This window comes from Perna viridis, chromosome 1, assembly GCF_037379345.1.
Source record: "Perna viridis isolate PV_CMFRI_1.1 ecotype Kerala chromosome 1, ASM3737934v1, whole genome shotgun sequence".
Classification (NCBI taxonomy): Eukaryota; Metazoa; Mollusca; class Bivalvia; order Mytilida; family Mytilidae; genus Perna; species Perna viridis.
Window position 1 is genome coordinate 58,230,134 of NC_142445.1, and position 14,519 is coordinate 58,244,652.

Genomic DNA, 14,519 nt, shown 5'->3' on the forward strand with positions numbered 1-14,519 from the left:
CAGGTCTCCTTAGATTTGAGATAAAATTGAAATTTTACATCGGTTTGTTTTTCTAGTAGAACTGAGAAAACTATTATGTTAACTTATATTATCTAGTATCACAGGTACTTGAAGTCGGGCTTGGGGAAAGGCGGGGCGGGGTAAATAGAACAAATTACGAAATCATATGTATATTACAGAAAATACTGCATTCATACTATCAATATGAAGTTCTCTGACATACGGAGGTCAACTGTACATACCAGTCGACCCCCGTATATCAAAAAACTTCATATGGAAAAGAAATCCGGCCGTATCTGAATTACACCACTGCTGACGCTGTGGTATCCACTTGCATTTTATTCAGATTTACTTCTCTTTGTACACTGATTACAATCTTGAAAATTTTACTATTTACTGTCAAATTGTTTTGTCAAAACAAGAGACTGTTTGATTGTATGGTAGAAATATTCACTGGAGAAACAGTCGAACAGTTGTTGTATCTTTCACCCTGTTGACTCTTTTCTTGAGTGTCTTCTATTGCCATTCCTTCGCCACGAGATTTGTTCCTACTATTTGCAAATCGCCTTCATTACTATAAACAAACAAAATAGTATGCGCCTCATTGGCAATTTGAGTGTTATTTCCAGAGGATACTTTCCCTTCCTCCCTTTTTATGTGAAGTTTCAAGTTCAAAGGTTAACATCCCCCTTGGTCCAGTTAGGAGCCCTGTCATAAATAGAACAACAATCTAATAAAAAACAGGTTCTGAGAGTCGTCTTCCCATCACATGCCTAATGTCAAATGGGTTTGTTTCATTCCTGTGTAATTCAATAGAGGTTGTGGCAGCAAAATTGTTTAACATAGAACTTGATATTCGCCGCATCCCACAACAATGTAGCAGATAGTTCATGATACTTCGGGTTAAGTTCTAATATATGGACAGGTTGGTTGTCCAGAATATATTCAATGGACCTCAGAAACACTCCTTTATTATTAAAGCATTGAAAAATGTTGGTACTCTTGTTTTGTGATTTAGATGATGAATGTATTTTACATGTCTTAGATGAAATATCAATTGGATGTTTTTGGTTCAAAATGTGAGTGAACTAGAAGCCTGTCTAAGGAGCGAGTTAAGAAATAGTTCTTTTAATATGCTTTTACTTTTTTAATTTTAGCAAAGAAGGAAAAAGTTCCTAGCTTCCTCCTTCGACAAAGTGTAATGTTACATATAATTACATAAAGTTAAAAAAGATATCAATAAATTATTTGTTAAGCACCATTGCATATAGCTATTCTGGTGTAGAAAAATCCAATGCTGTTATTATCTACCTCCGTAACATTGTCCTTTTTGCAAAAAAATATGTATTTTTTTTTAAATCATAGTTTCACGGATATTAAATAAGGCATCTAACCAAAAGACCTTGCAATAAAGGACAATACAAACACTGAAAAGTCCCATATTTTGACTTTAGTTTCAACCTCGATAAAAAAGGAAAACTCATGACCTAAATATACGACAAACGTGACTTCTCATTTCGAATTGCCAGTTTTTCTTTCATCTGTGACAACATTCCTCCAGCGCCTGCGTATGGATTTTACATATCACAACTCACGTTTTGCTACAGCTTGCCGATGAAAGTCATCACTGCAAAAGTTTTATGGTCGTCATCATGAACTCATGGATCATTATGGTGTATCCAACTGCATCGTGAAACCGAATTATCACGATGTCATATTTTGTCTACCCGGACGTTGCATCTTATGAGCTACTCGGTGGGTGTTTCTAGAAAAGCGAAGGACTCTTACACTACCAATGCAACTGGTCTATACTCCCAGTTTTTAGTGGAGTCCGGCTTTGTCATTTACTTGTGTTTCTTTGTACTTTTTTGGTGTTTTGATGTTCTTTGTTGTGTATGTCTATTTTTTCCCGCATATCAGAAACTCACAAAAACTCACACGTTTATTTTTTATTCGGAAACAGTTACAGACCACATAACCGGTCTTGGTCAATCGGGTGTTGTTCTTTTCAGATAAAAGTGTGTAGATTGTACTTGAAATTTACTCTTTGCAAGGGTTGTAATTCGTGATATAGTTGATATGAACGCATGGTGTTCTCCACATTACCGATCTTAATATCGAAAGGACTATCGGGTACGAAAAATATAATATATATCCACTCAAAAAACATCATTTGTTTAATGGGTTCTTCTACACAATTAATCGCCTCGTCCTTAGACAGTGTCTAATTTTTTTTAAAATTTGACGAATGTTTAATGGTGCACTAAGCACATATAATAAGCCCAGGGTAAATATTCACTGGAATTTATTTTGGCTTCTTAGACAGACAGCTTCAATACGCCAAAATGGTCACCCCCGCGAAAAGAACCCATTATACGATACTTCTTATAATAAAATTCGTAGTTGGATAACTTTAAACTTCTAGTAATAAAAATTACCAGAATTATTGAACATTGCATATGCCCATGTATTTAGCAACCGAAATTTGGGACCAATATAAGGAATAAGACGCCTCTCACACATATTATTTACAAAACCTTTTAGCTTCTGTATTTTTTTTTTAATTTCCTGATATTTGTTTAACTGCATATTCGATCAAATGAAATAAGAAACAATCGATCTGACACTACAGAAAAAAGCCCTTTTTTATGTATTGAAGCCTAAAAAACCTAGAAACAAGTAACTAATATCTTCCGCCTTTTAGTGACACGACAAATGACCTCGTTGATTTATTTTTTGCTTGATTTGTAATTCTCGTTCTGTTCAGTTGTTTTGTTGTATTCTTGTCTTGTTTGAGTTAATTGTCATTTTATTGTTGTTTTGTTATAAAAAATTTGAAAATTATTTATTCTTTTATGTGGATTCGTTCAGTGGTCAACAGAATAAAACAGATAATCATGGGGAATATGTATATATTTGAAAAGATCATTATATTTTTCCACATTTATTTACATGCATTAGTATTTGGAATATCTCGGACATTGAAATTTAGTGTAGGCAAATAAGTATTTGTTCCAAAATTCGATTCGTGGTTTCCTAAAATATCTCTTTTTGGTTAATACAGTACGTCCGTTGATGTAACCTAACATATTATACGATCTGTACATAGCACTGTAGCGTTGCATTCTCCTATGATTATACATGAGATGCCTGTAATATGAAATATATATATATATATATATATATATATATATATATATATATATATATATATATATATATATATATATATATATATATATATATTAAGTCAATATATCTGTGATCAAATGACAATTGGTATGAGTTCTGTGTTTTTTATTAGCACAGAGTTTATTTACTTATTGTTCACTCATCGTATAATGGAAAATTAATTATCCTCAATGATACCATCGAAATATTTCGCTGTAGTTGTGTATAATGTTTTTGGGGCAGCTGCAGCCTGCCTGTGGTGTGAGGGTTTCCTCGTCATTCATTGAAAACCCATGGGTGACCTCGAGTTGACATTTTTCATCCCGGTTGGGTTGTTGTCTCTTTGATATATTCACTATATTCATTCTCGTCATTAAGCTTACACGTTTAAACATACAAATACCAATAGGGTATGTAAGTCTCGTCACGTGACTCCGTGATTTTATGAGAATGGGCCCTCGTCTACCATTCAAATGCATGGAGATTCATCATTAACACATCAATGGGTTCAATATTAAAAGCAAATTTTTTTTGTGTGTAAAAAATACTGATAAAAATGATAAATATCTAGTTCTACATAATAAAAATGTTAAGAAAAGTATAAAATAGAAGATTTTGCATTGTGATATTGCAGCGTTTCGATTTCCCGGAAGTAAACAATAAAATGTAGATCGGTCTTCGGATTGCATTACGTTCTAGGCTAAAAACCACTAATTCCACTTCCCATAGGCTTCTATGCTAATTTCACAATAGTCAATGGCTTCTCTGGACTTTACCTTAACTTTAACCTGCAGATGACTATATATCAGCATGATTCTACATATGTCAGCTCACAATCCTCAGAATGGCATGTGGGGTTAGCAGACTTGCAGTGCAGTACTGGTCACCGGAAGTGAAGGGTCTATAAATAGCATGGGAAATCCCAGTGTTTTCACAAGATAGGGGTACATTTAAAAATCATTATGGAGATTAGGCTTCACATCACAAGAAGCAAAATGCACCTATAAAATGTACAGAAATGTTTTTCCTTTCAGAAACTGTTTAAATTTTTTAAATAAGATGAGAACTTTTTTCACAGCACTATGAGGAACAGGGGTAATTTCTGCGTAGGACTATTTTTGCGTACGTTCCAAATGCTCATTGGTTGAATTGGTGGTCTGTAACCTCTATATCAGGAATTCCGAAAGGGAAACTGAAACCAGAACGAGACTTACAAACTCTATACGTCATTTTTTCAACTTATTTCAACAACATTGGCTGCGATCCTGACCTTTTATGGATTAATACTGACCCAGTTTTGACAAAGTCGCTTATTATCGTCATAGTCGTTTTAGATACTTCTGCATCTCTAGGAGTATAGGGGAAAACATGATGTCCTACGAGAGGGACTCCAAATACATAAAACAAGTCCCATCCATGCTGTACATCTGGAATATAAAAACCAATGAACAAAAATGAAAATCAATATAATATTCCTTGTGTTTTGTGAACTTTTGTCAAGACATCCATAGTTTCGCATCGTCATTGCTTTTACTATTATACTGGGTTATTTCTGAAATCTGATTAGTCCTTAATTGTCATTACTTGCAAAGTTTTTGTAAGTTTCCGAATGATTTGTCATGTAGGAATCTATAGGAAAATGTAGGATATATACTTTTATCAAAATAAACTATAAGAATGAAAACATTATTTAGTTACATTTCCTGGACGCTTGTAAAATGTGTATGGTTACATGATCACGTTTGTCGTAAAGTTTGGTCAATTGTTTTCCCTTACCATTGATTTCTAAGCGTAGGTCAAGATATGAGGCTGACTTCACAGTGTCTGTAGTATGCTTTATCTCAAGTTCTTTGGGGTAGATGCGATGTATCAAATTCCTGATATTAGGATTGTTTAAAGATAATACACCATCTATATAGCGGAAACTGAGATTAAAGGATTTAGCTAAACGATATTCTTTCTTTCGGATCAGATCAGTTATAAAGTCAGCCTCATAAGAGTGAAGGAATAGGTCAGCAAGTAGAGGAGCACAATTTGCTCCCATTGGAATGTCGACCGTTTGTTGAAAAACGCGTCCACCACACTGGACAAATATGTTGTTGATTAAAAATTTCAGCATTTTGTAAACGTCCTCTTCTTTATTTTTGGAAGATGATTTGGAATTATTACTGACGAATTAAATGTACACAATGACTTTGCCCACTATTCGTTTATTATTATTGTTTCGTACTTTGTGAATAAGTTTAGTCTTAATAGCCACAAATAAACAGAAACGAAATATTGTTACGTATAAAACAGGGCTTTTACTAGTAGATAACTGCAATACAGGATAAAAAGTAACAAATAAAGCAAAGACCATAAATTCGTAAAATTTCATTTCGGTATTAATCAAATTGTGAAACTAAGAGTGTTTTTCTACAATATACATGATTCATGTTCATGGCTATACATCTCACCAGTCCATACGGGCTTTTTCCATTTTTCGGTACGATACTCAAAACTAAGCATGTACACGTTCCTAGTTTTCTTTCTTAGAAAATCTGCAAATTTTACCATTGGACCAAACATTTCGATATCAGCCTTCAGGTGTAAATACTGTCGATAAATAAACACATATTGATATTACCTTAAAAAGGGTAGAAAGTGACTATAAACATTTTTAAGTTGGAATTTCAAAAATATCGATTGATAGGTGTATAATGAAGCAGGTAAAGAGTATTTCTTTTTAGAATTATTCTACAGATAGACAACTGCACATCAAACAATAAATGTACCAATAAATCTTATTTTGGATGCTGGAATCTTAACCCTGTATAACCGCTAAGTGTTCACAGCTTGATCGTTAAATTATCACTTGTTCACCCTTATGATTTGTATTTTTGTATTGAACAGGGTTTTAGTTATACCATATGATTAGTTCAATATTGATACATGAAATCATCAAAACCCTGTCCAAAATACAACATACGGCGTGTGTCCAAATGAAACTTGTCCATAATTGATATTAAGCAATAAAAAGTTGAAATACCTATCTTTTATCGTAAAATGGATAAATTACCAACCTCTGGAAATCTACTTATTCCTGCTTTTTTCCATTTATTTACTGCCTTGATGACGTCATCTTTAAAATAATAACCTATGCTAAAATTGATCATACATATTGAATCATGTTGGGGCATCTTACCATAAATCGTCATTAATAATAAAAAAAAAGTTTTGGATGGTAGAATTACCATATACATGGAACAAAATATCTCCTTCCTTGTTTTTAAACTTCGTAACTAATTCATGATAGGCCAGCATTTATTTATTTTATTTTATATTTCGCGCACTTTTTTCAAAACATCCACAGTACGGTTTTATCACTGTTTTTACTATTATACTGCTTTATTTCTGAAATCCGACTAGTCCGGAGTTGTTATTACTTCAATTTACTATTAGATAAGGGTTACAACATAATTACCGAACACTATATATAATCCGATCAAGTAATCAAAGTCAAGTCCAAATAAAGTCTGACAAAATAGGTACTATATCACCAGAATTGATGAAACCGAAGTGGTTCTGACTTGGTACAGTAATTTCAAACGAAACAGTGGGTTAAATCTTGGTTTTACAGTGCCAAACATCCATCTACCATTGCGGTGCAAATTTACCGGTGGTAATTAAATAGCATTTGCATACCATAGTGTCATAATCGGTGAATCAGGGTTCACATCAACGCACACAATAATTTACAAAAAGCAATTATATAGCATTGTTTTAAAAGAAACTCCTTTTTAGACAAGGACCGATATCTGAAAAAGAATTTGGTAAGATACATTTTGAGATGCTTTTCCTCATACCCCTGATTCAGGAGTACGCATATACGTCTGGCGTTCGAGGAAGTCAGAGTAGTAAGTACTTGCTCTAGTGTAGCGAATCAACAGTGAAATATAAACAAAATATGCCTGAGATGAAGGCATATTACTGCACGGGTAATCTCAATATATAATTTTAAAACTAAAGTCGTCTCTTTTCATTGTTGTCGAATTTGAGATTTAGGTCCAAAAAGTATGCAGAACAAGCTGTTTCTGTAGTCTCCTTCATCTCGAGCTAAGAGAGGTTGTTAAAGGACAATTCATTATCAATATATATATATATGTGAAATTAAATGAGTTAACATCTTTTATATTTTCATTCTTCAGGAGATTCTGAAAAAAAATCAGTCTTGTATGAATACAAAAACAAGTCTGCTAGGAATGCCAACTTTGTTGTTGAAAAACAGCTCCTCCAAATGTGACAAATATGTCATCGATGAGGAAATTAAGCATGTTGTAATCCTGCGTTTCTGTGAAGTACACTGTACCCTTCTGAGATGTTTTCGAAAAATATGTAGATTTGAAACATAGAACAACTTATTTTCTCGAATCAGCAAAAGATTATGTGGAAACGTAGTGTAAAGAGCTGAGAAGTCAAAAATTTGAAAATAATGAATTTCCTAAAAACTATTGGAATTAAGGATTTTAGTTAAACTTAAGAATTTTTAAGTTTCAACATATGATTAATCTCACTACGAGAAAATGTGGTATTGACTGGGTGTAATTATCAATGCTCAATTCCTTGATCAGGCAATTGAGGTAATGGACATTACAAACAAATAATGCAATGTTGTCTGAAGCTTGTCCGCAGGGACGATAACATATTTATCAAGCAGTGAGGAAAGGCATTCAAGTGCCTGATGATTGTTGAATATGGACTTTATTGACACATTTCTTAATATTGTCCATACGATCGGTTGGTGCGTATCCAATATGACAAGGACTCGACTTCTAGTTTTTGGTCCTTTTCTTTCTCTATTCTGGTAAAATCTTCCACAGCATTTATTATGATTTTGACAATATGCTTCCGATTACAGCACATTTTGGACAATGACAAGATACCTGACGTAGGAGTTCATTTGCAATGAAATTCATAAAATGATATCCACATTCATATCTCTCTCTCCCTCGCGCGCGCGCGCGCTCGCTCTCTTTCTCTTACTTATAATGTTCTATGAAATAAGTGTTGAATGGACCATTTAAAAAACTTATCTAAGAGAGGATACCAAATCTAAAAATTATTAAATCGCTGCAATTGCTGATAATACCAGGCATATTTTTTGGTATATTAAGTACAGTTGTTAGACCAAAATGACATGTATAAGGATCAATTGTCATTAGTTTAGAAATGTCAGAAAGGCGATTATGGAATAAAATCAAATTGAGGTTACATTACTTTGAAGCTTTAACGGCATCCATTTCACAACTTATACCAGAAATTAAATACTTGATATTTATCTGATTGCTCCAATTTCTTTGAAAAGCCCTCAAATATCAACCATTATCACTTTAATGCAGTATCCGCACAATTTTAGAAGCATTTTTGTAACTTGAGGAGTTATCCCGGATAAACTAGTGAATTCAAAACTACCATCCACTGCGAGAGTGCTTAAGGATTTGAAAGAGTAATCAGGGAAACCAAGATTCTAGGGAAAATCAAAAGAATTAATCCAGGGACAAAGACCACACATGGAAAATAGACGAACACAACAAAGAACACAGAGTAACTAAAATCATACATACAAAGTAACAAAAGTAAATGAGCAACTCGGACTCCACTAAAAACTGGGAGCATGGACCAGGTGCACCGGTAGAGTAAGCGTCCTCTGCTTTTCTAGAAACACTCGTCGAGTTGCTCATAAAAAGTCAGGTCCAGGATAGATGAAAGAGGAGAGGACATGCATAGATATCTATAAAAAAAAAACAACTAATTTTGTACCATATCATTCGTCATCAACAACCATTTTTACCCAACATCTGCATCGAGCTTTAGAACTATGAATTAAAATAATAGAATATATTATTTTGACACAGATTATATGGCATTAAAGTACAAGTTATAATTACCTCCATAGACGTCGTTCTTTTCAGGAAACATGTGTTTTGTTTCTTTAATAAAGGAAGTGACATTGGTTCTTGAATAGAATTTCTCCATTTCTTTTATGAAATAAAAGGAAAACATTACTACCTTCAGAATTTGTGTATTTATATTATTTATGAAACCGTTTGTGTTTTGTTTTGTTTATTAGCTAAACCATATGCTCAGTGGGAAAGCTATCGCGTCTTTTTTTCCAAAAGGGCTACGTTGGTGTACAATTTATTAACATTTGAAATACTTTTTTTGCAACATCAACTTGCTAACAAAAAGCTTATCTGCCCTCGAGAGAATACATACTATCAACGTTGTTCTAAATACATACTGAGAATATTTCCAAAAACTCCTTCGTCTTTTGCCATAATTAGCATAACGTTATTCGCATTGAACTGTCCACAGGATAGCAATTTCGCTGGACTATCTTTCAGGAACTCTCCATCAACTACAACTTTAAATACGTCCTGTCCGAAAGATAAATACACGATAGAAGTAAAATTAACATGACATTCTAAAATAACAGCCCTCTCTAAATACTTGTGAGTTTAGTTGAAAAGAAAAATATTTACTGAAAAAAATACTTGTTCCTATGTCATCGACAATAAAGTTTATCTGTCTAAGTAGATTTACATTTATGCTTACCTCGCCATATGTAATTGAGGAAAAGAACCTTTTTACATTCGATCCAGACAATAATTTTTCAGCAGCTGAAGTTGCTCTCGTTATAGGGCTGAATCCGCGTTTACAAGATTTGGGAACTGTTAGTGTGTTCATACTTTTAACACAATTTGATGCCAACCAGAATGCTAATGGAGATCCACTATGAATAATCACATTCTTGAATAATCCTACGAAAGATGAAAAATGCCACTTATAAACCATTGCCTATACGGCGCATACTCAAAGTCAGCTTTGTTAATAATTTATTTTTCCTAGAAAGTTCATTTTTACAAGTTAGCTGATTTTTTTCTTATTTTTTATATCGGTTTTCACACTGGTCATTTCTAAAGTTCAAATTTCGATCTACTAAGCCACCTATTTATATTCAAACGTGTACCTTGGGATAAATCTGACATTAAATGCAGGCCAATATCCCCAGCTCCAGCACTGTGTCCATACAATGTCACTTGATTTTTGTCTCCACCTAGAAAGTGAATGTTATCTTGTATCCACTTCATGGCAAGTACTTGGTCCATTAGTCCATTATTACCTTTAACTCCTTTACTTGGATCAGCATAAAACCCTAGACAGAATTATAAAATATTGAATTATGAACCAGAATACATAATCGCGCACACTTTTTCCAGAGGGATTTCAAATACGATCAAACGGAACTTTGCCAAAATAACGTGACCCTTCCTTGTGAATTATGAAAATACAATCCTTGAGGGAATGCATGCACATTTTGGAGTTTGCTATTTTTAATGCCAACAATTGTTTCGATTTGAAAATAATTTCATCATTAGAAATTTATCATGAAGTTGTCTATTCATGCATTACTACGTAAATACTGAAGAGAAAAAATAAACAAACGGGTAATTGTTTTAGATGTGTATGTGATGCAGATGTAATTATACAACATTCATGATATATACTTAGTCATATATACCTGTAATAAAGTCATCAAAGTCAAGGTTTATTTATCAACTGGACAATTTAGCAGAGACAGTGGATGTTTTAGCGTAAATTATGTGGACATTTACCTGGAAAAATTTTGTAGAAAACAAAATGTCATGATTGTAAGTTACATAATTTGTGCTTGGTATAAATATATATACAATTTTCTACCTAATGCCGAGACTCTATAATTGAAAGTTACAACAATCATCTTTCCATGAGCTGCCAGAAGATCGCCATCAAACAATGCCCCCATGCCATCAGCATTTGAGCCTCCATGTATAAAGACTAATACTGGAAGAAGCTGCCAGTGGTTTACCTATTGAACATAAACTCTGATTTGGCGAAATGTCAAGTTTAGATTTTCGTGAATTGCTTGTGTAGTACTCTAATGTAAAACTCAATGTAAAATTCGTTTTTAATTTCATGTCGAAACATCTTGACATTTATTTTCTTTCTTGTGGTTTAAAATATTATATAACATTAAATTAGTTTGTTCCTATGACTTGAACTAGCTAAAGAAAAACACTTCACACACTTGTTGACGTTGTTCGAGCTATACTGAACATTTTGCTCTTTGTGTTCCTATATTCACGTAATCATTTTGGTCGTAGTTTGAATTAGCGTTATTTTTATGAATAAGGTTTTTTTCCCATGCGCACTTTCCAGTTGTTTGGTTTTCAGGATATAAGAATTCAGCAGGGTTGTTTATTATTTCTTATCCTGTTTGAAAACAGATCTGCATAACTTTTGATTTATTTATGTTTCGTACATTCGTATTAAAAAATACTTTCTGCACGCTATGTAACATTCAAAATAAACCTTACGATTTGTGGTAAACATAGCTTTGGTGCATTTTTAGCACAGTCCCTGTACGTTTATATTCATTTATATTTCCTCAATACATGCATATTCCATATACACTTTCTATGTATTTATATTCAGTACATTCTGTACATTTATAAAACACACCTCTCGGTTCAATTAAATTCCATAAATATTATCGATAATACAGAAATGCACCTGATCCATTTTCCCAATTTTTAGTGGAGTCAAATTTGTTCATTGACGTGTTAGTTGTGGGTGTTTAATGCTCTTAGTTGCGTCTATTTCTTTTTCAGTCATTATCGCTGGTCTATGCTTCCTGATGACCGTTCAAAATCTAGTTCCCTTGACATCCCTTATATAACCCTTAAATACATTTGGATTATATACACACAATTTGTACACATGTTCCATGCATACCAAAGTCACATTTGTGCTCTACACACACTCTCGATAGATTTATAATCCATACATACCATCGGTACATATAGGTTCATGAACAAACAATCTTCGTTGCGATCGTTGAAACCCGGTTTATGAAACTGGATGTAATCAAGATCAAATGTAGGACATGCTGGAGGTAGGCTCAGTGTTTGTAGGATATGTCCTCTCCAAGACTGAGGAGGTTGTGGTCTCTATCAAACACAAACATTTCAGTTGTTTTCCAAAGAATATACATATGGTACAGGTCATTCAAGAAAAGTATTTTTATGATTTGTATTCTGTAACTTTTACTAATTGTACGAAACACATTTAGGATAATGCGTTTGTCTATGTTATATGTCTGTCTAAATCAAGATTACCACATAAACTTCATTGTATAATTTGTGCCAAAGCATATTTAGAACTCTTTATGTACTCTCATAGTAGTATATGTAACGAACCGTTGCATTATTTTCACCAGTTAAAGGATGGAAAAATATTGTTTAAAATGGAGAAAAAACAAAGAACTCTGCCATTTGAAATCCCATTATCAAAATCAATGTTTTCTTATTCGTGTAGTTTCGCTTTTTATCTTTTGATCTTAAAGACGCTATTCTTTGGAAATGCATGTCACCTGGATCGCAATTCTGTTTCTTGATTGGCCAAATACTGATAACTCAGTGGCGTTCGAAAACAACCTAATCGATAATTGGAATTGCGTGCCACCTGTTATTTGAAATATAGAAATTTATAAATAAAAAAGAACAAATTTTTCTGTGCAGCTATATTTTTTGGAAGATAGTGATTGTTTTTATTATTAATCGAATTTACTACGAATGATTTTTTTCACAATTACGTTCTTATATTTTGTTTGACCACATTGGGGTCATTTCTTAATGTGTTTGTAAAATTTGAAAAAAAAATGCTGTATATCTGTATTGCGTACCTTCATTTTAGGCTAAAAGATTCCAGTTGAATCACATAGAAAAATCCAATGTTTTGTTGAAATATATATTTTTGTGGTAGAAACAAAATCTTGATGCTCGTTACGTCATGGTTCCCCATGTTGGAAATATGAAAATTCTCGATTTATGCAATGAAATTAAGTTTGCCTGCCTTAAATTATAAGAATATTTAGCTGGCAATATATTGTAACGTTGAGTAACAGGAGTTAAACTCACAATTCAATTATAATTCATTATATCGTCTCATTTGCAATACATTTTTTTCGTGAATACTTTTTAGTTGTTTATTGTTCAAATTTCTTATTTCATTTCACCTAATTGTGTTAATGAGAATACTAAAAAGACATTATTTAACAGAAACCTCCACCCTTAATTCAAAATCATAAAAAAAACATCTGCCTATACACCGTTTCTCTACAATAAATTGCCAAATTCCCTCCCAATGAACCATACGTCGGTAATCTAGAAATGTACCAAAGGAATAAAAAAAAAATGCACCATAGTACATACTAACGAAATGAAAAATTTTTTTTACCATTTTCCTAAATCTTTAATTTTGTACTTAAGGCATTTTTTTTATTTATGCCTGATTTTATGTTCTAAGACTACTTTTTGTCTAATAAGTAAATCATATATGTACATACCTTAAACCGTAAATTTCCTACAGGTGGTGCAGCATAAGGTACGCCTAGGTATTCTTCAACTTCTGTACCTTCATATCGAAAAGTTATTTTTCCCTGTATGTTTCCATACTTTGTATATCTTACTGGGGTGTAGTATTTATATGTTTGTGCACAGGTCAAAAGACACAAAAGTATCGCTATAGTACATGTAGTAACCATATTAGTAATGATACTGTCATTCGTTTGAGTACAATATCTATATATATGTATATTTACATCACATTATATTATATGAATCAATAACCTCGGCATTGCACAATTTACATTGTGTTTTGTAGATAATTTTACAATATGATCAGCCTTAAATCGTATCTGGGACTCTTATATTGTAAGCAAAAACTCAAGTATATGCTCTTTATATCCACTATACTAGCTATGCACTTTTGAAAGAAAATCACCACTAGTGCTGCAGCAAGTTATTTTAATAAGATACCTATTGCGCGGAAGTTGATAACATATTTTTAGTATGATGTGTCATAACAATATGTTATCAGTATGTTAAAAACTTATCATTAACAAATTATGTAAATTACAATTGAAAGTCTGATGAGGACAAATGTAAACAAGATGAAAAATATAAATGAAAATTTGATTAAATGAGTTATTAAAAATAATCATGGCGAGTCAACATCCTATCGTGCATTTCAAGGCAAATAAAGTGCATAGGTAAATATTGTTGGAGTATTTGTTTTACAAATGAGGTAAATAAATTGTCATATAAAAAGCTATGTTGGGCCTCAGAATAGCCTTGGATAACTACAGGTATTTTCTACCCAATACGACTGTTCTTGACAAATATAAACGAATACATTTTGTATACATAATCCTCTATTTAAATAACACTATAACAATAAAGTTGAAAATGATAGCACTTTCCGTATAT

At 32.8% G+C, this 14,519-nt stretch overlaps 1 protein-coding gene across 2 annotated transcripts; it reads right to left on the bottom strand.

Moving 5' to 3' along the window:
• Window positions 1–295: 295 nt before the first annotated feature.
• Window positions 296–14,029, bottom strand: LOC148629562 (neuroligin-4, X-linked-like). 2 transcript variants are annotated; one of them, XM_088553591.1, is made up of 11 exons: window positions 13,598–14,029; window positions 12,042–12,200; window positions 10,912–11,059; window positions 10,181–10,366; window positions 9,766–9,971; window positions 9,452–9,587; window positions 9,099–9,188; window positions 6,234–6,292; window positions 5,628–5,766; window positions 4,463–4,598; window positions 296–708 (listed from the first exon to the last, which is right to left on the bottom strand). In XM_088553591.1, the coding sequence occupies exons 1-11, from the start codon at window positions 13,793–13,795 to the stop codon at window positions 672–674; spliced, it is 1,494 nt and encodes a 497-aa protein (XP_088409717.1). In that variant the 5' UTR covers window positions 13,796–14,029; the 3' UTR covers window positions 296–671. The 2 variants fall into 2 exon arrangements, with proteins under 2 accessions (XP_088409717.1, XP_088409708.1); XM_088553582.1 differs by lacking the exon at window positions 296–708 and adding an exon at window positions 2,896–3,150 and having other exon boundaries at window positions 13,598–14,028.
• Window positions 14,030–14,519: the final 490 nt, after the last annotated feature.